At 37.4% G+C, this 24,059-nt stretch overlaps 2 protein-coding genes across 3 annotated transcripts in view; both read left to right on the plus strand.

The window, feature by feature from the left end:
* The first annotated feature begins 1,117 nt into the window (after window positions 1–1,117).
* On the plus strand, window positions 1,118–12,799 carry LOC116301941 (apelin receptor A-like). 2 transcript variants are annotated; one of them, XM_031711114.2, is made up of 3 exons: window positions 1,118–1,538; window positions 2,992–3,089; window positions 10,879–12,799. In XM_031711114.2, the coding sequence occupies exon 3, from the start codon at window positions 10,882–10,884 to the stop codon at window positions 12,232–12,234; it is 1,353 nt and encodes a 450-aa protein (XP_031566974.2). In that variant the 5' UTR covers window positions 1,118–1,538; window positions 2,992–3,089; window positions 10,879–10,881; the 3' UTR covers window positions 12,235–12,799. The 2 variants fall into 2 exon arrangements, with proteins under 2 accessions (XP_031566974.2, XP_088887076.1); XM_089030950.1 differs by lacking the exons at window positions 1,118–1,538; window positions 2,992–3,089 and adding an exon at window positions 3,549–3,726.
* A 2,614-nt stretch (window positions 12,800–15,413) lies between these two features.
* The window catches only part of LOC116301943 (substance-P receptor), a 34,104-nt gene continuing 25,458 nt past the window's right edge, over window positions 15,414–24,059 (plus strand). Inside the window, exon 1 of the mRNA XM_089030925.1 lies at window positions 15,414–15,503. The gene's annotated coding sequence lies outside the window, so the exon portion shown is untranslated. The remainder of the gene's footprint in view (window positions 15,504–24,059) is intronic.

Raw genomic sequence — 24,059 nt, forward strand, 5'->3', positions numbered from 1 at the left:
AAGTAGAGCTAGTGGTCTGAATCGTTGACAAAAAATTAATCAAAGGTCTTCAAACTAAGGCATCATTTGCTCAACCAAAGTGAAAGCTTAATGAATATACTTGGGACAATTAAAATTAAGCGCACTTAAATCACCCCCCAGGACATATGTGACGCGGGGTGTTTTTCCCGATGACTGGGATGGGGCGGACTAGCTCGTCCCACGTACACACATGCAGACCTTTATGGATTTTCTGGTCTTTTATTCGCTTGGTTGTCTTCTTCACTCGTCTGACTATTGGTCTGTACACTTCTCTTCTAACTCTTAGTGTGAATTGGAAATTGAACTTGAACTAGAACTAAAACTCGAACTAGAACCCGAACTCGAACTAACTCTTAGTGTGTGCTACAAGCACTTAAGTATTATTTGTGGTCTATAGAAAGTGACGTCAAGCCGATAATGACCTGACGCTAACTGTGATTGGTCAATGCGACTCAGAGGAGTAATGAGCTAGTTCCCAATTCCCGAGGAGGAATTTGAACTAACCCAAATTCCTATGATTTACTCAACTCTAAATCGCATAGATCATACAGTAGTCGCTATACACTTAACTTAACTAATTACCACTTGAAGGTGATTCAAGTTTGAAACAAAAATGAAGGAGATTATTGAGACTAAAGTTGGGGCGTCGATAGATTGTTGACACACCCGATTATGCAGTACTATCAGAGAACAAAAGCTTTAGAGATGTCAAAAGTGAATAGAATGTTTGCTCAGATGGCCAACAACTCCAAGTGCTGAGCTGTCGACCTTAACCTCAAGCAAACCATTAGGACTGACATTTTGGTTCCGAGAACACGTTTCTTGCTTATACCGATCAATTGATTCTGTTTAAATTTGACACGCGTTTCTGTTCTCCCTTGCGACATGTGGAACCAAAATGTCGAGCCTATTCATGTAATCCTAGAAATAACACTCAGAGCAAATAGACCTACTTTTCTTAATTGATTAATTGATTCCTACTTAAGTTTCGTGCCTGATAATCTGTTTTCTATGATGATCTACAATAATCAAACTTGACAAACATTTTGTCCTATGACACATAGAAATATATTGGGATAAGCATGTCTAAATTATACTCTTCAATATTATGGGAATAAATACAAGGATTTGGCTAGGAAGAGGTGACTTATAATAACACTGGCCAAAGTAATCGTTAAGACCTGTAGTGCAGCACAATTCATAGAGACATATGATAATCTGGAAAACAAAGGCTCGCAAATCAAAGAAGATGGTTCGAACTACTGAGGGTAATTTCGTCTGAGCTTGTCTTCGATCTTTCCGTTGGTGAAGTCGAGATCAAATGTGGCCGCTGCTTTTTCTTTTCATTTACGAAACTTTTTACCTTAATCAAGCCGGGAAGATATTTATCGCTTTTGTTCGGGGAATTCCGGGCGCAAATTGGATTAGGAATGCCATTGCTTTTACTAAGATAACAAGAGGAAAATCTAGCAAAATGAACAAGAAGAGAGCTGGAAAACACTCAAGGTGGTTTTGAGGTAGGTAGACGTTTGTAGGACTAAAAGAACAGAAAAGTCTTGGGTTACAAAGTATAGAGTATTTATAAAGTATTGAAAAAATGTTAAATGAAAAAGAGAAAATGAGGAAGACATACTCCACATAGCTAGCGAAGGTCATTAGAGTCTCAAAGTTTCCAGGTAGGTAGAACGTTTGTAGAGCTAAAATAAAAAGTCTTGAAAGAAAAAAAAGAAAAGTCTTGGGTTACAAAGTATAGAGTATTTGTAGAGTATTGAAAAAATGCTAAATGAAAAAGAGAAAATGAGGAAGACATACTCCACATAGCTAGCGAAGGTCATTAGAGTCTCAAAGTTTCCAGGTAGGTAGAACGTTTGTAGAGCTAAAATAAAAAGTCTTGGGGTACAAAGTATTTATAGAGTATTTGTGCTCCACATACACTAGGGAAGGTCATTAGTAACCAGTGTTTTTGAGGTAGGTAGAACGTTTGTAGGACTAAAAGAACAGAAAAATATTGGGTTATAAAGTATAGAGTATCGAAATACTGTCAAGAAATAAATGGGGAAAATGGAATACTAACTCCACATAGCGAAGTTCATAAGTGCAAGGTGTTTTTGAGTTAAGTTAAACTTCGATACGGGGCTAACTAAAAGATCGGTGGGAAAACGACTTTGGGTTTATAAAATGTGTGGAGTAAGAAAAAATTGCAAAGGAATTAAAGATTTAAAGTAATAGTAGTGATAGTGGCGGCGGTGGTGGTAGGGATAAGTAGATGTAGTGGTAAGTAGTGGCTGTAGAAAAACCCTCGAAGCACAGGAGAGAACCAACAAACAACTCTACTCACATACGAATCCGAGCACGGCGGGGCTCGAACTCGGGTCGCATTGGTGAGAGACGACGCATAAGAAGCGCACGCCACCCGTGCTTCCCTAAGTAAAGTAGTAGTAGTGGTAGTGGTAGTGGTAGTGGTAGTGGTAGTGGTAGTGGTAGTGGTAGTGGTAGTGGTAGTGGTAGTGGTAGTGGTAGTGGTAGTGGTAGTGGTAGTGGTAGTGGTAGTGGTAGTGGTAGTGGTAGTGGTAGTGGTAGTGGTAGTGGTAGTGGTAGTGGTAGTGGTAGAGGGATGTTCTTTAACCCACAAAAGAAAAAATGACTATTTAGTTAGGACTAGTAGTGGATAAAATCAAAAGAAAACAATGGGTGTAGAGTATACTACTAACTATTATGCATACTTTTTTTCACGGGTTAAATATAATCACTCTATAATCATTTATTGGGCAACAATACATTATATGAAATGTTAATTAAACAGTACTATTAAAAATCAAAAAAGGTGGCCGATAATTAGAATGCCAGTAGGTATATGTTATAAATGTCAGTTGTGTCGTTGTGTTGTATTTTAATATACTGCTTTTAAAATATTTCATTACAGTTTGCATGACTGTAGTGGATCTGACAGTTGTGGCCTTTTATTTACAGTTAAAAGATCCTAAAGATTAGAGAGTACGACTCGTCGGTACATTCAGGTTTCCGCAGTGACTGATTAATGACAACTAATTATTCATTAATAGATTAAGGTAAGTTAGGGGAAGATGAGCCGAGAGATAAAGAGGGAGGGGCCATGAAAGGGAGGGGAGATAAGAGTTAAAAATACTAGAGATATATTAGAACAACTGTTTATATTCCTTAGCCTAAACGTGTCAAGACAAATCAGGGCACAGCCAGCCAGCCATACAATGATCGATGGAGCGTGCCTATAAATCTTGACTTCTGTTAAGACAGCACTCATCACAAGAATTAAGACAATTTAAATCGTGGCACAATATATTATAGCTGCTTACATGAATACTTTTGGTAGAATGATTAAACTGCATTGAAAACCTAAAGGCGCCACGACATATATTTCTGAACGCAAATATCTCGTAAATGCGTCACATTAGTGCTGTCTTACAATCATCACCATGGCAACATCAGTCTTTCTGTGGATTAACATTGTATTAAATATGTCAAAGCGCTTCCAACTGACAATCGCCAAGCACTCGTTCAGGCAAGAGCCACAGACTTCGATCGGTATTCTTTTCAATAGTGGATTCAATTGCCTATGACATATAGTACTTTACTATAAGCTAGTGAGAGGATTTAAATCTTTGTTTTGGATTGTCCAGGGAAGCCGGCCCGATATCAAATTTATACTGATAAAATTTTCAGGTTAAGGTGAGTGGTACTAAACCTTTGATCTGGACTTCATCTCTTCATACTGTTGATGTTTTCGTACGATTTCAACTAACAATTATTCGATAATTAATACGTATAACTTGATATTTTTGGATCAAGGAGCCTATATAACATGAAATTTCTTTGTCCAATCTCGTGTAATTTCTCTGGAGTCCTCTACATTTTCAGTGTACAAGAGTAGCTAGTTCTATTTGTTTTTAATTAAGCAGGAATAATGCACGTCATTGGTGATATTTGAGTTGTGGCATGCGCACATCTCGAATTTATATTTTATGTCAATATATTTAAGTTACTTATGGCGAAGCATAGAATATTGACAACCTATATTTTATTGTTTTCAAACTCACTTTTCCACATGTTTGTATAGGAAACAAATCAGGTATGGCACTCATTTGTAAACAAGTGCAGAAGATTTTGGTTTTAGACTAAGGTCCATCCATACCCCATAAAACATTTATTTTTTATCATCATCTGATATTAAAATTCCTCTGCATTTCATAGAATTCATAAGAGGGATTTTCGTAGGCAAACATAGTTAAATTATTGCGTAAATAACCGAGATATTGCAAACTACTAAGTATTTTTTCACATTTTTACGCTAATGCGAATGTTGACATTGTACAGACATCTTCATCTATCACACTAGTATTTTTGACTCTTATTTCCGATATTCTGAAGACTTCGAATACCAGTTTATATTAGTTCAATTAGCGGCGGGATTAATTATCTTTCACTACGAGTTTGTTTTATAAAGAATCACGGCTTTCGTTGAGCCTTTAAGCTTATTTTCTGTTCGTTTGAGGATTAAAAGGTCAAAAATCATGGCTTATCGTGTCATTTCAATATGAATCGTGAAGCTCTTAGGATCGATCAGTCATTGGCCAGTGTATGTCAATAAAGGACAACATGTTTCTCTCACAAAATGATCATGCGAGCAGGGTTGTGTGATGAAACACACCAGTAAAAATAAGCAGCAGTAAGGGGGGCCCGCGGAGGGGGTACCGGGGGAGCCGGGTATTACCCCCGCCAAGTACCATTGGTCGGCCGCGGGTATTACACGTAAGGTCGCTATGTGTGTGTTTGAAAAGCTCTCTACGGGTTTTATTAAGTTAAAATGTTTGTTCTATATACGATGCATGAATGTAAAGAGTTTGTTTATGACTTCTGTATAAAGTGCTTGAAACCCAAGTTTGTGCCCCAACCACCAAGGAAGCTTGTTTGTTGTGGTAAAAAAAATGCAAATAGAAGATTATAAGAGTATATTTCTTTCCCTTTTTTCGGCAACCATTTTCGGCTACCTTTTCTACTCCCACGCGGGTTTTCCTGGCAGACACATTTTGCGTAGGAAAAGCATCTTTTTTGTGTCCGCTGGTTTGGTAGCAAGCACCAGAATTCCCCGTGGTTTGGTAGGTAGAGGCGATTTGCCTCTCCTAGTAGCAAGGGGTCGCGACACCGCTGCATGGAGGAACGATCGTAGTAGCCAAAAACCTTCGACACCTATATATAGATGGAAGAGCAAAAGAGTATTTCGGCAACATTGCAAGAGATGGGAATACGTGCGAAGAATAGAGTGCTGGCACATTTGCTGTTGGACAACGCATACGATGGAAATCTGCTGCCCGACATATCCAAGTGCGACTATTTGCGCGGAAACGAAGGTACTACCAGCCTGCAGCCGCTGTCCGGGCTACCACCGTTCGTAGACGATGTGTTTGTATACGGATTTGTCGCAGAGAACGACGTGTATGGACGCATATGCAGAAACGCGAAGACTTTGGTCTCAAAAATATCCACTGCGGCACAGGAAGCCTTTGGTACGTTCCTACATGTCCAAATAGTACACAGCTTCAGGCAAGGAAAAATAGTAGATCGCGTCTCCCACATGGCAGGCAAGTGGTCCAGTTTGCACGGAGAACCCGCAGCGGTTTTCGTAGCCAAAGTAGATACCTCGGAATTGTCCATAGAAACCGTAGAGGAAAAAATACCCAAGTTTGCTACTTTGCTAGATGCGCACGGATATGGTATCTATTCCGTGGACTACACGCAGGATTTCTCTGGTACTTTGGATAGAAAAGCTTTGGTACGCAGATTGTTGCAGCTGGGCTACGAAATGCAAGGAGAACTGGGTGGACGAAAGGGTACTATTTTGGACAATACACACCAAGTAGGCGGGCATGTTTGTACTTGGATGGAAGACGGCAAACGTACAAAAATATACAACAAAATAGTATCGAACTTCGAAGCCGAGGAAGTGCAGAATCCAGTAGGAGCAAAGTTGGCAGAGTACGTGGATTGTCCGAACGACCACCTGCGTAGGACATTCCTGCACCCAGATGTGCAGAAAAGAGGATGCAGCAGAGTGGAAATATCCATCTACGGCAGGGATTTCTCCAAAGAACACACGAATGCTATCGCGGAGACTATAGAACCTCTAGAAAACATATTCGTAGTACAACCACCCAAAAACATGTGGTTGGCGCTCGCGGAACACTTGGACAGATGTTTGTGTATTTGCTGCGAAGAAACAAAAGAAATCTTTCTAGCTTGGTACTGCAGCGCAGAAACAGGAAGAATAGCTGGCATACGAGTACGAGGCAACGAAAGATGGGAACAATGCGTACTTTGGACCATTGCAGAGTTTGGTTTGCGCAAATGCCCTATCTTTCGCATCGATGTAGATTCTTTGGACCCCGTAGAAATAGTACCGCTACGCTGCTACACCAAAGATTCTCCTACGGTGTTGGCGGAGTCCAACAAACCCACCAGAGTGCACAAAGATCCTCCTACGATAGCAGACTTTCTCCCAACCACGGAGCACGTAGAGTGGGTTTGGCACACCAAGAAGGCACAAAAGATAGACATAGAAAAGAGTCTCTTCGGAATACTAGAAGTGCCTACAGACCGCAGAATATCCTTCCTGTCCAAAAGAAAACGACAGCAACGCCTGGAAGACATACAGGACGACTTGGAAGGAGACGAGTGGATAGAAGCTACGAAACGATACCACGCAGAACTCCTGGAGCAAAGGAACTTCGTGCTGCGGCAGAAGGAAGAGGACAGGAAGAAAATAGGGAAAGAGTTGGAAAAATATAGGAAACTATTGGATAGGATTTCCAGGAGAACCAACAATCTGCGTAGATTGTTCTTTGGAGAGGAAAGCCCGTTTGGCCCAGAGACGCCTAGGGCCAAAGTGCATAGGATGGACCAAATACCTGCAGGAGACTACAAGATACTAGGATATGCGATCCCCAGAAACTTGGATGCCAACTGGTTGGCAAGAGGGCACCGCGTAGCATTGCGAAAAGGCAAAGAAACCTGCATTGCGTGGGCCATAGAAGCAATGCTGGACGCATTTGTGGCTGGAAAGTTCGAAGCAAACGACAACATGCGCGTCGCCATACCGGGGGAAGAAATATTGGTGGAGTGGCAGAACAACATAGCCACTGCCTTCGTGCCCGAAGGACCTGGTTTGGATACGTACTACGAGTTGGCTAGGAAAGTAGAATATCCCAAACACCCGGAAAGACTACTAGAAGTGCCTGCGCCACCAAACAAAGAATGTGTACAGGCTCTACATATGCATCCAGGCGAGTACCAATGCTGGAGATACGCCAAAACCACGTACAGAAAAAAAGAAAGGACAATTCTGTTCCTCTCGGAGAAATGTCCAGAGTGCGTTTTGGAGGGCTGCACGGTAGAACATCCCCACAAGTCCTGTCTGGGGGCATTTCCTGGAGGAGCAGAAAATAGACTGGACGCAGCAGCCGCCTTTGTACTGCAAGATAGGCAGAGAAAAGACTACCAAAGCAAAGAAGAAAGACCGACTGGTGCATGTCTCTACTCCATCTCTGGAATCCTAGAATTTCTCTGCGGTTTCGTATCCTCCACTGGATGTCTGTAGTAGACAACTTTGGGTGGTTGCATGCGCGCCCAAACGACGGCAGCAATGCCTACGACTGCAAATAGCACATTGCCAGCTATTTGCCAGTCTATCTTCGTGGATACTTCCTCTACTTCGTCGGACAAATCCTCTGCGTCTATTTTCTCGAACGAATCTTCCTCGTCTTTTTGCTCCATTCTGGCTAGCAATTCCTCCTTTGCGTCTCGGAGTTCTTCTCTAGCTTTTTGGAGATCGTCCAAGACTATAGCAAAGGAATCCTGCACCTCTAGGAAATGTTTCTGCAAGTCTGTAGTTGGTGGCTTTTCGGGAATTGTTACCTCCACGCCGTTCTCTCGCTCTATCCTGCGTATCTTTGGTGTTCCTATGCCATGCTTCTTGGCTACCTTCTGCAGCCCCATGCCGTTCTTTCGATCTTCCAACAATCCTGCAATTTCTTCCTCGGATAGTATTTTGGGTGTTGCCATATATATCTACGAATATGGTTCGGATATGGGTATTCCATGGACAAACACTATGGATCCATAGGGGTATTCCGTGGGTCCATAGGTATATAGATGTATCTCTACATAGCCATAGGCATAGCTAGCTACATGCTAGGAAAACAAAGAACGACACAAATACTTCTGGAGATCTTAGAAGGTCTCTACAGACTTCGCATACCGGGCTACGTAGCAACTTTGGCGCAACTACCGCGACGTAGATAGAGGGTGTCGATCTGGTGGACACCCTTGCTACGAAGGCACTGTTTCGCGGCCCTTGCTATCCAAAATCTGGGAATTGCTACTACGGACATTCCTGGTGCTTGCTACCAAACCAGCGGACACAAAAAAGATGCTTTTCCTACGCAAAATGTGTCTGCCAGGAAAACCCGCGTGGGAGTAGAAAAGGTAGCCGAAAATGGTTGCCGAAAAAAGGGAAAGAAATATACTCTTATAATAAACAAACTCTTTACATTCATGCATCGTATATAGAACAAATATTTTAACTTAATAAAACCCGTAGAGAGCTTTTCAAACACACACATAGCGACCTTACGGGTAATACCCGCGGCCGACCAATGGTACTTGGCGGGGGTAATACCCGGCTCCCCCGGTACCCTCTCCGCGGGCCCCCCTTACTGTTGCTAAATAAGTAGACGATATAGTTTTAATAGACCCTTTTCGAGTTCCAAATTACCGCTGTGTTTCTTGATCACAGACTCATTTACTCAGGCTTAGCCTCGATTTTGTGTAGAATATTTACGTGTCTCAAATGATGATTTCAGGGCCGTAACCAGAACTTTTAGGGAGGGTGCACATCGAATAAAATCGGGCCATTAATCGTTTTTTTTTATTACCAACTCAGTGGCGTAACTAGGGATCTTGCAGGGAGGTGCACAGGCACAATATGTAGAACCAAAAAGAAAAACAAGGTAACCAAAAGAAAGCAGAACCAAAAAAAAAAAAAAAAAAAAAAGGAGATGGATGAGCGGACCTTAAGCTTTTATAGGGCTCCCCCTCTGGTTACAGCCCTGAATTTTATGATAAATCTGGTTTTGCACACCTAGTTTTGTGATTGTCTGGTCTAGTAAGGCCATTAGTCTCTTTCAACCTTGTAAACGGTTAATATTCTCAAGTAACAGTAGATACAGATTATATGATCCTTTTCAAAAATCTCACTGAATCTCTATGAACATTATATCTCAGAATATAATCAGCAAAAAATATCAATTTCCGTTTGAGCTCCCTGAATTCCCTGATATGAATTGTAGCTTTGATATTTAAGTGATTTAATTAAGGGCCCTTTTCAAATTTCCTATTAATTTCTATCAGTCATACTTTAGATTTCTCTAGAACTGCTAATGTTCTTCTTTTTTTTTTGACCCTAATCTTGTTGGATGTTTTCAAAATGATATTTTCAAAAATCTTAAATGAAACATTTTTTTATATCTGTAAAATTGGTTGGCTGCATTTGTTCCTTGATTACAGACTCATTTGCCCATTTTGCTCTGGCTTCAGTTGAATTATAGCCCAGAGGCTTATTCGAAGTATCGATAAAATTTGAAGATCTTAAAAATGTATTTGAAGTGCTAGACGCGACATTTCAATGTCACGGCGGAATATTCACAAATGCCAACGATAATGACTGAAGTGCATGCATAGAATGCAAAGCGTTAACAATACAAAAACTTTCATCACTTGAACATGTAAATATTTTGCACAAAATAAGTGAACAGAGAATTCGAAATCCTTGTTGATTTAAATCCTCGTCTAGTAGCTCAAAGATTAAAAACTATGTTCAAATTTAAAATTATCGACAACCGTCAGCCATTTGTTTAAACAGAAGGAATACATCGCCTCTTGGCATTATTGAACCATGAAAAAATGTGGCCTTCAAAAATTTAAAATGACCTCGGGCGATCAAAACAATTTTACAGTAGTTCAAAGCACTTCCTTCATTCATTTGTATATCGACATTTCTTCGTCATGCGATTGCCATTTAACCGCTTATAATTTTTTCGAGCATGCGCATTATTGTCTTAATAAGATAATTTTTCATTCTCGACTTTCACATCCCCAAAATGCCTTGCGTTTTGGGGGGTAACCAATCAAAAAACTGTCCCAAATTGAAAGGTTTCTTAATTGAATTTATACTATACCTGCTTTTATCTGTACAATACTGATTATCAGTTTATTCCAAGTTATTTTTGCGTGTACAGATCATCAAGAGTTTTGGTCTTACAGAAAATGTATTGACTTACGAAAATTTGTTTAAAATTTACCTTAAACGTCTTCGAGCTTCTATCTTTTTCTGTTTTTTACTTCTTCATTTTATCTTTGGATACCAAACAAGGTATTTTCAACATTGTCTGATCAGCCTTCAGCAAAATAAGTGGGTTTTTACCCTCTGGTTACCCCCCAAAGACGCAAAGGATTATGGAGATGTGAAAGTCGAGAATATCTTTTCCTTTTTCAACTTGATAGGGATCGTATTTTATTATATGACGCACTCAATTTTCGTGTATCACGACCATTTTTCGAGCGCAATTACAGAGCGATAATACACGGGTTTTTTTAACTGATGGTCAGCGCGAGGAAATTTTCCTTTGTGTGCGGCTAACGTCAGTGGTTCGAGCTCGATACGAGGTTTGAAAAAATACATCCGCTTTCACTCGTACAAATTCTCCGGCTGTGATACACATGACTTGCAGCTGTAATATACTCAATATGATAAAAGCTTTTTTTTTTCAGAACATGAACTACACCAGTCCTGAAAATTCCACAGGGAAGCCTACTGGCTGTCAATCATCACCACCCGGCCAATCGACAGCCGTGGCTTTGTCAATCTCTTACAGCCTCGTTTTAGTGCTCGCTGTGACCGGAAACTCCTTGGTCATCAATTACGCTCGGACGAATTCTAGAATGAAGTTCAACGTGTTTAACTACTTTCTTATCTGCATGGCTAGTGCCGACATCATCGATGTCTTGACCGTGGCTCCCATTCACTGGATCTACTTCTTCTACGGCAATGAATGGATTGGCGGTACCATTGGAGCAATCACTTGTAAGCTTATCTATTATTCCGTCGAAGTGTCTATTTTCGTCTCGGTTTTAACACTCGTTGCCATAACAACCGACAGATACTTTGCTGTATGTCACATGACCTATAAACCTCTGTCACGTGCTAAGACACTGGTTATCATTGCTGGTATATGGTTTGCATCGTGTTTGTTGGCGTCGCCTCAGTTGTATAAATTCAGGGTGCTTGAGGTCAAAGGTCAGGCCTATTGTTTCTCTTCCTGGACAAACGACCCAGACGAAGACGTACTAGGCACACAATTCGAGATGCTTATCAAGTTTGCACTATCATATGGGATACCTTTGTTCCTCATGATAATCATGTATGCAATAATTATACGCGAGCTTCGTAAGCGACTTCGTACGTGTGTCACCGAACAGAACGAGTCACTTCAACGGCGTATCGAGCGGCAAAACCGTCCCCTTGTAGAAATGTTCATCACCTTGGTGATCATATTCGCCATCTGCTGGTTCCCAGTCCACATCAATCACATGCTCATCGCTTTTGATTATCAGACATACCTCTGTCTTCCCACAATAGTACCGCTGCTCTTTTATCTTCTGGCTCATGTCAATGCCGTCATCAATCCTTTTTTGTACTTCATATTCATTACTGCTTTTCGTAACGAGCTAAAGAGAAATGTTAGGCGCCTCTGTGGATGGTCTCGTTTTGCGACGTTCTCGACGACATTTTCTAAATCTAGAAACACAACACTTAACCATAAGTTCGATCCAAATGATCCAACAAATCAACCAAGCCCCGAATTCCGCTGCACGTCTTCCCCAAACGAAGGTGCCATTGCAACAGGGCAAACAAACGAAGCTGTGACGACAGAGGCTGAAATTGACATACACCAACCCAGTACTTTTCGACCACTCCAGATCGAGAGAGGTCTGGGTAGAAGGAGGAGATTTAGCACTGAATCAGGTCCATCGTCTTCGAGAAGCTTAACGTTGAACAACTATATCAACAAAGCGTTCGAGAAAGATGTTAGTAGTAGAGAGTTCAAATCAGCTTCATTGCCATGAAAATTTAATACATTCGTATAAAAATCGGTCCCTTGATCATTATCGTGTAGTTTTAAAACCTGGGTCAATCGGGGACTGAGTTTAATAATATCGTAAATTTCAAGATTTTGGTAAAATTGACGATTCTTAAAAGTCACGTGATACGGGCTTAACCTCGAATCCAGGTGATATTTGAACTGTGAAAAAATGTATTTTTTAGAATTTAGAAAAGCAATCATGGCCACCAAATACCAGATATATCTAGCAAATATTCGCCAAAGGCGAAGTGATTGTTGGTGAATATTTACCGGCCCTGCAATTCACTTTATTCTTTAGAGGCATCAAAAGGGAAAACTTCACTTGTCTAGGTCTCATAAACAATAGACTGTTTCACATCAATCAAGTCCAACTTCGTCTGGTTTCACGAAAATAATTCATATTAAAAAAAAAGCGCATTATCGTAAAAGGTGCGGTGAATATAAAGAACCACTAGCCTCATTTAGATGTTTATGAGCACCAGTCTTCACCGATTTAATATAAATATAAATATCGTGTATGGAATTAAAATATTTTTGTTAGTGATTGATTGTAGCTAGAATATTCTGTAATGAGAATAAAAAATACATTAGTAAAGTGAGTTATTACAGGAAACCATTCATAATCTACTATAGAGGGATAAAAAACATTAAAAAGCAACGAACAACAACACGAGAAAACAAAGAATTAATGGCGGCATAAAAAAAGACGGCATAAGAAATGGTGGCATAAAAATGGCGGCATAAAAATGGCGGCCATTTTGGTTGTCTTAAAGAAAGCTGTCAACCTCTTTACTTTTGGGCTTAATGCTTTTAGCACTTCAAACCACGTGTCATTCTCTTGACATAAAGGTTCCGTGTTTACCGCATTAATCATGGGATGATAAAAAAATCATGAAAAACGAACAACGAAACGACGAAACCCGAAAATGAAAAACGCTAATTTTTAGGAAATAGCTAAGAACACTGAAAATTCCAGGCTCACTACTAAAACAATTCAACATAATGACAAATGAAACGCTTGTAAATATAGCGCAAATTCTAGATTATATATCTAATGCTCAGTTTAAAATCTTAACAGTTCGTGCAATGTGAAGCGAACTTGTTATAACAGACTTCTGTATCTGAAGAGCGATGGATCGGCCCTTATCGCCATATGTTCGCCGTTATCGTCACACATATTCATCCAAAGCCGACTCAAATGAAGGGGAAAAAATCAGGTCTAGTCTTTTCCAGAGACACCAAACGGTTTAGCTGTTCACTAAATCCAGTTGCTAAGCACTGTAAAAGGCTATCCGATTAAGCTCTGATGCTCTAGAGTAGTGCTGTCGTAACTTGTCGCGGTTTTGACAGAGGTCAAAAGGTCTTAGTACCAACAAGTGAATTAATAGTTTTAAGCAAACAACGACGCTTTTGATATTTGGCAGTTTTTAAAGTTTTAAACCAAACATGTTTCGGCAGGTTCGACTACCATCATCAGTGATGGTAAAGTAAAGTGAGATTACAAAATATATAGCAGAAGAAAACAATGGGTGATAGTACAATGGAAAGAAAACTAATGTACTAATTTGAGATTAACATGACGTACTTGTGTTGGCCATGTTACGCCATTACATATTCAGTGGCTTAAGCCAACACAACCAACAAGTACATACGACTGCATTGACTACATACTCAGTGCTCACATCAATAAATCAAGAATAGAGATAGGAAGACAAAAAAGCTCAGTCAATCAATCAATCATCAGAGAGACAGACACTCAAATAGACAGAAAAACATGATATAAATACATAAATACGCTCGGACGTTTCTTAACATTAAATATTGATTTTATTTGAGGTAAACTTTGACAAAAAAATTAAACTTGTGTCAAAACGATATTAGATATGTTATATTAATTACTTTAAAGTTTTTTTTTTTGTGTAGGCCTGCTTCCGTACCTTTTATGCCATCTACTGCTGTTTCATTATCTAAAAAGAAAAAGTTTGTCAAGTGGATGCCATTTATCTTGGTAAGTCAATATGTTCTTTTTACTAAGAATATAAATGGTCTATACTCTTTTGGTGGGCCATAAACCAATGATTGTTTTAAAAAATATTTTGAAATAAAATAGTACTGTAAATATTTTCTGGAAACTACTGCTTGTATATAAAAGTTGTCGCGTGGAATAAGAAAAAGAATAAAGAAGAAAAAATAAAAAAATTTAAAAATATGAAATGAGAATTAATACTGAAAAATGGTGAGGTTTTTAATTATTTTTATCAAAATTAACAGCTAGAGAAGAAGTTACCATTAAAGCAAGTTTTCCCCACCTTTTCCTGAATCAAATTTTGTGTCATATCAAAATAGTTAAGTACCTTCAGGAAAATGTAATCAACTCTCTCCCAACTCCCACCCTCTGGAAATCGGCCGAACCTCATCCCCTTCCCAATTCCAACAATTGTATGCTTTCTTATGTTCCCCAATATATTCTGATACCATTAAGGTACCCCCAAAACCGTAATCCAGTTCACTACCCCTCCCCCCCCCCCCCCCACACACACACACACACAAAAAAAAAAAAAAAAAAAAAAAAAAAACGACCAAAGTCCCCCAATTGATAAACCTCCCTCTCAATATATATAAAGGTTTGTGAGACTGGGAAGATTCAATTCGGAAAAAGATCGTAAGATAGCCAATCAGATTTCATGAATATTTCATTACGAAACTTCGATGTTAACTCTCGAAAAGAAAACTGTAACAAAGACGAGACTTGGTCAATTTAATGGAACAACCAATTTATATGGAAGTCAAAATATCTTCCTATTAGCCCCACAGCTTTAAAAGCTTTGGGCTACTGACGAATTCAAATGAGCTTTACTCTTTCTTTTTCAATATTATTTTTAGAATGCAACTGAAATCATGCGGTTGACCTGGCGATAAGTGCACTTTATATCCAGAGCTATTACCTTAAAATCGCAGAACGAGATATCAGACTTACACCGAAACTGATGTGTCGAGTTTGGCTTGAAAAGAGTGATCACTAATTTCTAAAATCCAATGATTTGCAAGGCGCCGTATTAGGTGGAAGAAGCGATATCGATCGAAGGCTGGGCTTTTGTGTACTTATAATTTTGCATTTAAAAACATATTAAAAGACTGAAGAAAAGTTCATTTTCGTCTTTAAGAAAACCTCATTCAAGGGAAGGACGTATATATTCAAGTCAGGATTCTAAAAGGTTTAAAAAAAGGACGTGGATTTTTTACAAATTCGAGGTAAGTAATTGAAAATATATTTTTTAGGAAAAAACAAAATACATTCAATAGAATGAAGGAAATGAAATTTCTTCTCAATGTAAATTTAATTTGGAATCATTTTTGATAATACAAAAGACATTTTTTAAACAACTCTGATATTTTTCTCTCGTTTAGAGTGAGTTTTGATCTTTTTTTCTTTCCGCCTTCCCGTGTTGCGAAACTGACTCTCAATTTAATCTTTAATTTATCTTTCGCGTTTGAATTTTTTTAAAGATATGTCCTATACTTTACAACAAGGTGATTCAATGTCAGATTTCACTTGCTAAAGTACTGAAGATTAGGTTGTATTTGCCAAATATTTTTTGGAAAATTATTCAAAATATCCTAAGGTTTTTGAGGCTGCAAATCCGTGTGGGGTGGTAGTTTCGTTTGTGTGTGTTTTGATATTAAGTTTCAGTGATACGGAAGAGCAATATATGGGACAAACATAAAAAAAGCTAAAATAGGTTTTACGAAAAAAACGGTAATATAAAGAAGTGTGTTAATATCTGGACGACCGACCGACTAAAATAAAGGAGTAACTGAATGAATGAATGAAAAATAAGAATGGATGAAAAGACGAATAAATAAGTAAATAAATAGCATTGACGGATAGATAGATAAATAAACGAAAGAACGAACGAATGAACGAATGAACGAATGAACGAATGAACGAATGACGAATGAACGAATGAACGAATGAACGAATGAACGAATGAACAAATGAACCAATGAAGAAATGAACCAATGAACCAATGAAAGAATGAACGAATGAACGAATGAACGAATGAACGAATGAACGAATGAACGAATGAACGAATGAACGAATGAACGAATGAACGAATGAACGAATGAACGAATGAACGAATGAACGAATGAACTAATGAACGAATGAACGAATGAACGAATGAACGAATGAACGAATGAACGAATGAACGAATGAACGAATGAACGAACGAAGGAATTATAAGATATGGATGTATAGAAGAAATGAAAGGTAAAGGAAAAAAGATTCCGCATTCCAAATACACCGTTTATTTTTTAAATATATAATTTGTAATAAATTCACAAGTTCAAACAACAACTTATTCAGCCACAAATTATTCACAAATTCAAATGAAAGATTTTTTGAATAGTGATGCGTAATTGTCAAATGTGATGAAGAACATAGGTTAAACGAACATTAAACAATAATAGGCGAATATCATTCGATTTTTCTAAACACTCATTACCAGGATGCCATCCTTTTCGACCTCCTAAGTGGCCCTCGGAAACTATAAAACACACTAAGTGCACTGTCTATAGTCTTCATCAGTTGAAATACTAGTCGATACGATCATTAGAAAGAAATATAGGTCAATACAGCAAGACAGAGGGCAGATGCTGCAGTGTTTCTTTGTATCGCGATCCTCCTATAAGTTTGATCGAGAGAGAGCCGCCAATATAAACCCGTATTGTTGGCTCAGAATTACCGCGCGTGATTGGCTCAAGAGATTTGATTGACGGCGAAAACAACACTTGTTTGGTATCTCAGTCTGGTTCGTGAATGCAACGGTTCTCATTGGAGTCTCAACATCGATGGCAGAAAATCTATTTTTTACATGTTTTACATCCTTTTTTTTACAACTTTGATTTTCATAACTTATTTCCTGACTTGTGATACACAAGGATAAGAACATAACAAGCTGTATCCTACGCTTTCTGCTACAGGTGAGTGAAAAAACAACGCCAAATATTTGTTTTCATTCAAACTAAACTTTCGAAGAAAACTCGACTTTTAGAAGTTATTTCATAACAAAAATAGTTGTAAAATCAGATAAATTCTCTTATTAACGATTTGTTTTACAAAGTAGAGTAATGAAATTAATTCTAGTGTTAAAAACAGGTCAAACTTACGAAAAATCTTTCTCTTTTTGCGAAAACTCGAATTTTCCAGAAACCGTTGCTAGGGAGACCACTGTTAGGTAGTGAGAATTTCAAACAAATCAGGCTTGTTTATCGCTTTTTTCTTCATTTTAAGATTTACGAAATAGGAGGATCGCGATACAAAACTTATTGCGATTTTGAGCCGACAATACTGGTTTATATTAGCGGCGCTGAAAGAGAATATATTCCGCTTCGCGACTACGGCCAATACGGAATATAGTTTCTCCCAACTAGCCTCCAATATAAACCCGTATTTTCGGCTCAAAATCGCAATACGTTAAATGTTATTTAATTCAAGGAAGAATGATATAAGGCAGTGAGTAGGTGAATGAAGACTTTCAGGGGTAATTTAAAAGAAATGTTTGTGAACCTATAATTGAATTGAAAAAGAAGAGTAACATACAGTCCAAATGAATAAACAAATCGAAGATGGGAATAAACAAATGAAATATATTTATAAATGGATGAATTATTGAAAAAACAAAATTCCGTTTAAACAACTCAGAAATAAAAAATATTGCTCCTGTTGGAGAGATCCCCACTAATTCTTTTGCGGTATTACTGTTCTTATAACTAGAGTATGCAATCTGCTGATTAGTGGGGCCTTTGGGTTGTGATATTGATGTCAGTACGATCAATTATTACTCGAAGAGAAGGATGCTTGAGTGCTATGGACATGGGCATATTGAATTCACAATTTGATCCTTGGATGGCCAAATATACAACAACTTAAAACGACGGTACTTTTGAAGGATCCATCTACGAAAAATTCTTGTGGCAGTTTTTATACAAATAGAAAATTTGTAGGCAAGATATTGTTCAGTAAGACTGCTCGCTCAGGGGTAAGCTATAGCTTTCTTCCTCCATAATTTGACCATAAGTGATGAAGTTAAAGCAAATGTCGAATAATTCCTAATTATAAAACCCGTAAAGAATTTTGTTTTCTTTTTTTTTTTTTTGTCGCGTTTTATATTTTGTGAATTGAGTTCTTTCTTTTGGTACCATTTTAGACGATTCTCTAAGGATTTTATAGATTCATCTTTTTCATTACTTTCTTTTTTGTGTAACTCGCAAGCTTGAGAGAGAGTTTCTAGTCCCAGAAGATCATGAATTCATTCTTTGTTGTTTTGCTACGGCACATTTTCGTAGACATTACTTTCATGATTACAAGATAAAATGTTTGGGTATCTGGATACAAGACAATTTAAAGTGGTAAGAACATGTTAAGAAAACAGAAAATTTGGATAGTATAAATACAACAAATACAGCAAAGAGAAAGAAATTTTGAAATTAAGATGGCTTCCAGTGAAAGAAAGGACTGAGTTCCTTCTATTAAGAACGGCTCACAAAGCCATCTACGATACAAAATGGTCATCTTACGTTAAGTTAGAACAAAAAGGAAAGATTAGAACATTGAGGTCTAGCTCAACAGCTAACAAACGAAACAAGCCTTAAAGTATTTTCAAACAAAATATGTAATATCGGCTTGAAATCTGCTCTGCCTCTACGAAATAATCCCGTGAAATTCATTCTCAAAACAGAGATTGTTTATCCACATTATTGAGGAAGTTTATATATATATTAACAGAAAATAGACATATCTAGGCTTTGTTTATCTTGTAAAGCGGCTTTTGGTATATAACATTATATGTAACCTTCCGAAGAGAAGAAAATATAGAAAATATCTGATAAAAAATGGCGATAAAATCGGTATCAATACAAAAATATTTAGGTATAAAGTGATTTTTAACCAATCGCTAGTGAAAAAGCTTTAATGAAATCAAAACCTTTCCTTGAAATTTACTAAAATTTGAAAAATAAATAAATAAATTTGAAAAAGCAAACAAACTAAAAGCCATCATATTCACGAAACGGCTTTCTCCACTATATTAAGTTCACTTAAGGCCTAGGGCAAACGTCGAACTTTCCATGCACCGAACTCATTCAAATAAATGGATATCAGGTGATAATGAGGCGGCATTCTTTGATGTAATTAAGTTCGGTGCGTGGAAAGTTCGACGTTTGCCCTAGGCCTTAATAACTCAATATTAATCTTCGTATTCTTTACGCGAATAATAATAAGAAACACGAGCATTAAAGCTCTCCTTGGATTTTAGAATGATATAGCTATATGATCACTTATTTCATTTAGACTTCGACAACAAAATAACATAAAGATCAGTAACAAGGCGCCATGTTGGATGATAAACTGAATCGACTGAACTTGAAAAAATACATATTTTTAAAAAGTACATATTTTATAAAACTCACCCAACATCTTATAAAAATTCTTTCCCAAAGAATGACACACCCGGCGCCATGTTGGATGATAAACTGAATCGACTGAACTTAAAAATTACATATTTTATAAAATTCACCCAATATCTATAAAAACGTTTACGCATGCGTGCCTTTTAGTATGTTTTCTAAGAATTCAGAAGATTTTTAAAGAGAAAGTAAATAATCGTTTTCTCCGAGTATGCAAAAAAATTGTGAGGATACTTAATAATATCAATGAATAGAATATAAGAAAGAAATAGCTTTTGTTTGTTTCCGGTTTAATCTGTAATCCCGGGAGTTTTGATATTATTTCCTTTGTTCATTCAACTTTAGATTAGTATTCCCCCTGGGGTTTGCTTGATGCAAATTTCGTTTAGTTGTCAAAGTGAATTTATTCAGTTTATCATTTATTGCAAAAAAGACACTGCGTAGAGAGGTAGTAAAAAGTTCTCAATTCATCTTAGAGCGGCACAGTGGTAAGTTTGTTTGCGTTACTTTTCTTTCGATCAATTCACTTAATATACATTTTGATAGTTTTACGTGAGTGATAATAAATCTTTTATCAGTTTGAAACACGCCTCGATGCTACTTTTCGATACTGACTTACGATTTCGCATTTAAGGGGCATTTGTGAGAGAAGTTTGAAGATTAAATGTGCATATTTTTTACAATAGGACGAAGATGTGTTTGATAAACTTGTTTACAAATATGGAGCATGAACAGACGTGCATAGATTACGAGCATGCGTAGTCGTGTTTTCGCGTGCTGGATACAAATTTATTATCATGTCGTGTAGTATAATAAAAATTCAAGGATTCGGTAAAGAGGAGAATGAAATCTAAAGAGGAAGACATTTTCAACTTCAATCTTAATCTAGATATGACTAGATCAAATTGTCTTGTATTTCTTTTTTTTCTTTCGAATAAACGCTTCGGGGCGTCTTTAAATGACTGCCGATATTACCGAAATACCTCTATGTTACAAAGGTGTACTCATAAGATAAAAGAGAGCGTACGTGGTTCCCCTAGGCTAGCTTGGGGAGCTTGTTGGAACCCTTTTCGTCAGTGATCGTTGCGGGAAAGACTTTTGCCGAAAGATTAGCCAGAGTTGTAAACTAATGCCGTGAAGTAGCAGCTTTTGTAGAGCGGACTTTGTATAACTTTGAAACAGCACACGGTTCTGTTATAATCGCGGTACGGTGTGGCTTCCTTTAACCTAATCACGACGTTTGAGCTCACAGATAATCCAATGAAAATGCCCCGTTACCATCACGGTCACGGCACCTCATTCCTGTTCGTGCCGTGAATTCACAGCGACATGAAATTTCAAAATTGCTCTAGTGGTGGCGACTAAACTCGTGCCGTCCGTGCAGACGTGAATGCCTTTTACCGCGACTTACGCAATCGGAGTGTTTAAAACCTGGATCTAGTTATAGATATGACGTCCTTTACGATAAGATCATGTTAAAACAACAGAGAAAAATTGCGTGTTGATTCATACTAGATACATAGGTCTTATCATTGCCTTGGGCAAGGCTGTCATTTCGAGTCGGGAAAAAACTTCAACTTGTTAGCTATGCGATAGAAAAGACGTTGAAGACTTCCCAAAGAATATTGGTCATTTGTAACATTTTATTTCAAATAAACACCAAAATAAACAAATAAACAAATAAACCAAATAAACCAAAATAAACAAATTTTAAAGAAAAAGGCTTAATGCATTTTATTAGACAAGTCAGTCTGCAATCTCAAGGATAATTTTGGAATCCCTATATATTTTTATTTGAGTAACTACCGCTAAAGAAAAGATATATTATCGGTTGCCATGCTGGTTGTCGTTTAGGAAAAAATAGGTTTCCAACGAAAAAAATGTGCTTTTAGTTAATTAAACCAACCCGCTTACAAACGAACTTCCTGGCAACAAAACGAATAAGCTTTAAAGTGCTACTACGACGAAAATCGCTCAAACTTGGATTCAGCTGAAACTTCCTAAAAATACTCTTTAAAGGTCCAATAATCACTGTATGAAGTGTTTTCTCGATATTCAGGACGAAAGTATGATATTTTTACGATTATTTTTTGGAGTCTGTGACGTCATACACTCAACATCGAACATTGCTACATATATTTCTTTGTATATAAATCCTTAATTTATTCTATTCCTATGAAGCCCAAAGGGTGGCTATTTTAATGTGCTTATTTCACATTACTTGTGACTATAATTTATATTTTGGGGTGTTTGGGTATTTCTTTCTCCCTTTACTACTGATATTTTGATCATAAACTACAAAGAAATGTATGGAGCGATGTTCGATGTTGAGTGTATGACGTCACAGACTCCAAAAAATAATCGTAAAAATATCATACTTTCGTCCTGAATATCGAGAAAACACTTCATACAGTGATTATTGGACCTTTAAAGAGTATTCTTAGGAAGTTTCAGCTGAATCCAAGTTTGAGCGATTTTCGTCGTAGTAGCACTTTAAAAGTCTTCACTTAATAAAAATACACTAATATTAATTCAAATAATTTCTTCTTAAGGAAATGATGCTTGAAATATTTGGTTTTCCTATAAAGGTGATTTTACACGACACGATTTTTAGCGCAATATTGTTTCGTTAAAAGTACGTTGTATTCGTGTACCATGGCGCGACAGGCAACACAAATCAATGGCAACAATATGTTTGGAGTTCTGAATTTCGTTTAAAAACATGCAACATGCTGTGGCAAAAAAAATATCATTTAAAATTCAGTAACTGCGTTCCAAAGCACGAGAACAATTTTGAATATATAAGAAATGAAAATATAAAATGGTTTTAAAACTGCTTTGTACTGAAAGAAAATGATTGTGTTCTGATCACGTGCTTGCACAATCACCTGCGCATGCGTGCACAATCCATTTTTTTGTTCATAAATAACCAGCCAATCAGAGCACGCGTTATGTCGTGTCTATGTATGATAGAAATTGCTGAAATCCACATAAGTTCACCTGGTATTTGCTCAGCCTTTTATCAAAGGGTTTGATGGCCACTTAAGTGACCTGTCTTACACAAGCACATATTATAAGTTAAACTTATAACTTAAACGATTGTAAAAAACTTGCAAAGAAAAAAAATGCTTTTATACATTAAACAATTATTACAAACATTTTAATGAAGTTTAAGATGGAGACCATTAAGGCTAGACAACATAAATAGTTAATCTTGAAGTAAAAGCAGTATATCTCTCTATAGAAAGCCAGCCCAATTACTTTGAAAGTCAGTGGCCTGTGTACTAGTTAGTAACTCACGTCACTCATTTTCGTTCACGTGCGTAAGTTGAGGAGAAATTATTAGCCGATCATGAAAAGAGCAGTTATATTATAAAAAGCAATGGTCAATGTTTAACTGGTCGTACATCCAGTTCTGAATACGGCTTGGGACTCGGCTACTAGTTACTATCTGTCGGATTTTTGAGATCAGAGCAATTTAGTATCCAATAACGATAAATGAAAGAACACCTTTATCTAAAGAATTAATCATATCCTTTTTGTAATCACTACCAAATCCTGCAATCTGATTGGTTCAAAGGAGTGCGATTAATTCCCAAATCGAATCCTTAGGAGCCTATAATCGCATCCTTAAAAAAAAAATTTTAACAATAAAATAAAACAAAATAGAACGTACAAAAATTATCAAAAAAAAAGTTTTTTATATGGTTTTGTTTTTTTTCGCATTTAGTTCTTCTACTACATTAAATTGTTTATTCTGCACTCTTTATTGTGTCTTTTTCTTGTGTATGATTACAAAAAGGATATGATTAAGTGGTAATTGAACTTCGTGTCGTGCAATTTTGGTCTGAAATCAAACTTGCAATTACAAATCACACTCTCCCTACGCGGTCGTACGATTTTCTAATCGCGCGTTTGATTTCAGACCAAATTGCACTCCACTCAGTTCAATTACCATCATATATATAATAGAAATAGGATACCCTGGGGATCATCAGAAGCATGTAGATATATCAGTTGACAGCCATAAATCAATGCTAACGATAGACAAATAACTAATCCTAGTTCTGTGGCTAGATGATAACCCAATAAAACTAAACTATAAGGCTTAGAAAAGATAGAGCTTCTTAAGATAAATCATTTGTTTGTACGTTAGAGATTATCTTCTTTATCTTAAGGCTTCCGTAATTACTGGCTGTATATTGCCAAAAATATCCCAATATTGGTGTAGCGATGGTACTTTGCTCAAGTATTTAGAACGTGAACCAACGCGTCGTATCAGTGAATTTTAATTGCTTGAGATTCCAATTTTTTTCTCACAGATATATTTGTTATCTCAAA

Source organism: Actinia tenebrosa, unplaced genomic scaffold (assembly GCF_029948245.1).
Source record: "Actinia tenebrosa isolate PJP-AT-01 unplaced genomic scaffold, QUT_ActTen_1.0 PGA_scaffold16__25_contigs__length_10494907, whole genome shotgun sequence".
Classification (NCBI taxonomy): Eukaryota; Metazoa; Cnidaria; class Anthozoa; order Actiniaria; family Actiniidae; genus Actinia; species Actinia tenebrosa.

Excerpts from the sequence above, each read along its gene's own strand:
- LOC116301941 (XM_031711114.2), top strand. The coding sequence starts at position 10,882 with ATGAACTACACCAGTCCTGAAAATTCCACAGGGAAGCCTACTGGCTGT.